Source organism: Pinus tabuliformis, chromosome 1_2, assembly GCF_031772625.1.
Source record: "Pinus tabuliformis cultivar Carrire ecotype Pingquan chromosome 1_2, CPIR1, whole genome shotgun sequence".
NCBI classification, from domain to species: domain Eukaryota; kingdom Viridiplantae; phylum Streptophyta; class Pinopsida; order Pinales; family Pinaceae; genus Pinus; species Pinus tabuliformis.
In genome coordinates this window covers 460,415,370-460,417,448 of record NC_142298.1, presented here as the reverse complement: position 1 = coordinate 460,417,448, position 2,079 = coordinate 460,415,370, and the positions used below count along the sequence as shown (strand labels likewise).

Below are 2,079 nucleotides of genomic sequence, written 5' to 3'. Positions count from 1 at the left end.
GGCAAGCCTTGCCTTGGGATTCTTGGGAAAGCTAAAGAGCAGGGAAGTAGATATTTGGCAGGAGGATGGCTTCTTTACCATAGTCCAGGAAGTATGGTGAGGTGTTTAGAGAGGGCTTAGGTGTTACATGATCATCCCATCGTGCATTCGTCAAGATGATATGCTAGTTATGTTGTTCAGAGAAAACGTTCTTCTTGATTATATGGATGAGGTTTTTATTTGTAGACACTGCTATACTGTTTCCTTGCAAATAGTAATTTGATGAATGCTTTAACACGATACCATTTTGTAATGCAAAGTCATAGAGTTTCAAAGATGAAAAATAAGTTGAATTATAAAAACCAAGTGATACCGAAACACCAAAGAATGAGATGATATTTTGCTAGAGGAAGCTGGTGACCTCTTGGTCATTCAATTGTTTGAGCGGAACTGCCTCTGTCCACCACGTAAAGTAGTCAATTTTTATTAGAATATAATGGTGCTTCTTTGACGAATGAGGGAAAATTTCCGCAATAATATCCAAGCCCCACTATTTGAATGGTTCAGTCACTGCAACAGGGTGTAGTGGGTTCGCTTATCTTTGTGTTCTGTTGGTGCATCACTGATATACTAGGCATTTGCGGGCATAGGCATGCACATCCTTGAATAATGTGGGCCAATAAAAACCATCTCTCATAACCTTGTGTGTTGTGGTATTTCCTGCAAAGTGACCCCCGGCGGGTCTGTCATGAAGATCTTGAAGTACCTCCTCTGATTCCTGTGCCTCCAGGCACCTGAGAAAAACCCCATTACTTTGCTTTCTGTAAATCACTCCATGCACCGACTGATAAGCTAAGGCTTTCAGATGAAATTCCCTTTTCTGTTTGATAGAAAAGTGAGAGGGTATGGTGCCATGCTCAAGGTACTTGCGTACATCTACATACCAAGAGGTTTTGTTTTCCATTGGGTTTGCTCGCCTTATTTCATACATTTCAATCTCCTGCTCCCAACTAGTGAGCTCTTCTTCATTCTCCATAGCGTGTACTACTTCAGCTACAAGTCTATAGAGTCCATGTCCTTTGATTATGTGTACTAGCTTGATTTCAATGTCATATTCTTGCAAACTTGTCATCAAGTTCGCATGTCATTCTCCCAGATCTTGTTGTACTAGCAATTTATGAACTATTGGGTGGGGAATGAAGACTATGTTGTGGTTCTTCAATAAATAGGACTTGAAGTGTTTCACTGCCTTGTAGACTGCATAAGCCTGTTTGTCAATGGCGAGGTAGTTAAGCTCTAGTCCCTGCATGCTTGCACTCATGAAAGAGATGGGACATTCATCATTAGACTCATCTTTTTGAGTGAGTACTGTAGCTAGTGAGTTATCGGAAGCGAAGGTGTATAGTAGGAAATCTTTTTTGAAATCTGGGATGTAAAGTGTGGGCACTTCGTCAATGGCTTGCTTAATCTAGGTGAATGTGTGCTTTTCTTTCTTGCACCAGGTGTACACTACATCTTTCTTAATCATGTCCTGCATGGGCTTGACTATTTGCGCATAATCCGAGATGAATTTCTGGAGGAAGTTTATCTTGCCCAAGAAGGATTGCATAGCTTTCTTGTTGACTGGGTGAGGAATCCATGTGATAGCTTGGACCCGGTCCAGATCCACCTTGATCCTGCTCTTGGCAACAATGTGTCTGAGGAGGTTCCCCTCTGACGTGGTGAACACGCTCTTCTTGGGATTCAAGGAAATCCCGTATCTTCGGCATCACTCAAAAATTTTCTTAAGATTGCGTACATGGTCTTCTTGTCTTCTTGAGAACACAACCACATCATCAATGTATACCACCATGCTCTGCCCAATGAGTCTGCGAAAGGCGATGTCCATAGCACACTGAAATGTTGCGCCTGCATTTACAAGCCCAAATGGCATTCATCTATATGCGAACATACCCCACTTGGTATGGAAAGTAGTTTTGAGTCTGTCAGGTTCTGCTACCAAAACCTAATTGTATCCTTAAAAACCATCAAGGAGAGAGAACATCTATGCCCTAGATATTGTTTGCAAAATATGGTCCATAGATGGCATGGGTTAGTTTT

General features: G+C 41.7%; 1 protein-coding gene across 1 annotated transcript; it reads right to left on the bottom strand.

Moving 5' to 3' along the window:
- Positions 1-598: 598 nt before the first annotated feature.
- LOC149206345 (uncharacterized) lies at positions 599-1,015 on the bottom strand. Its single transcript, XM_089397665.1, has one exon. The coding sequence runs from the start codon at positions 1,013-1,015 to the stop codon at positions 599-601; it is 417 nt and encodes a 138-aa protein (XP_089253791.1).
- Between the last annotated feature and the right edge of the window lie 1,064 nt (positions 1,016-2,079).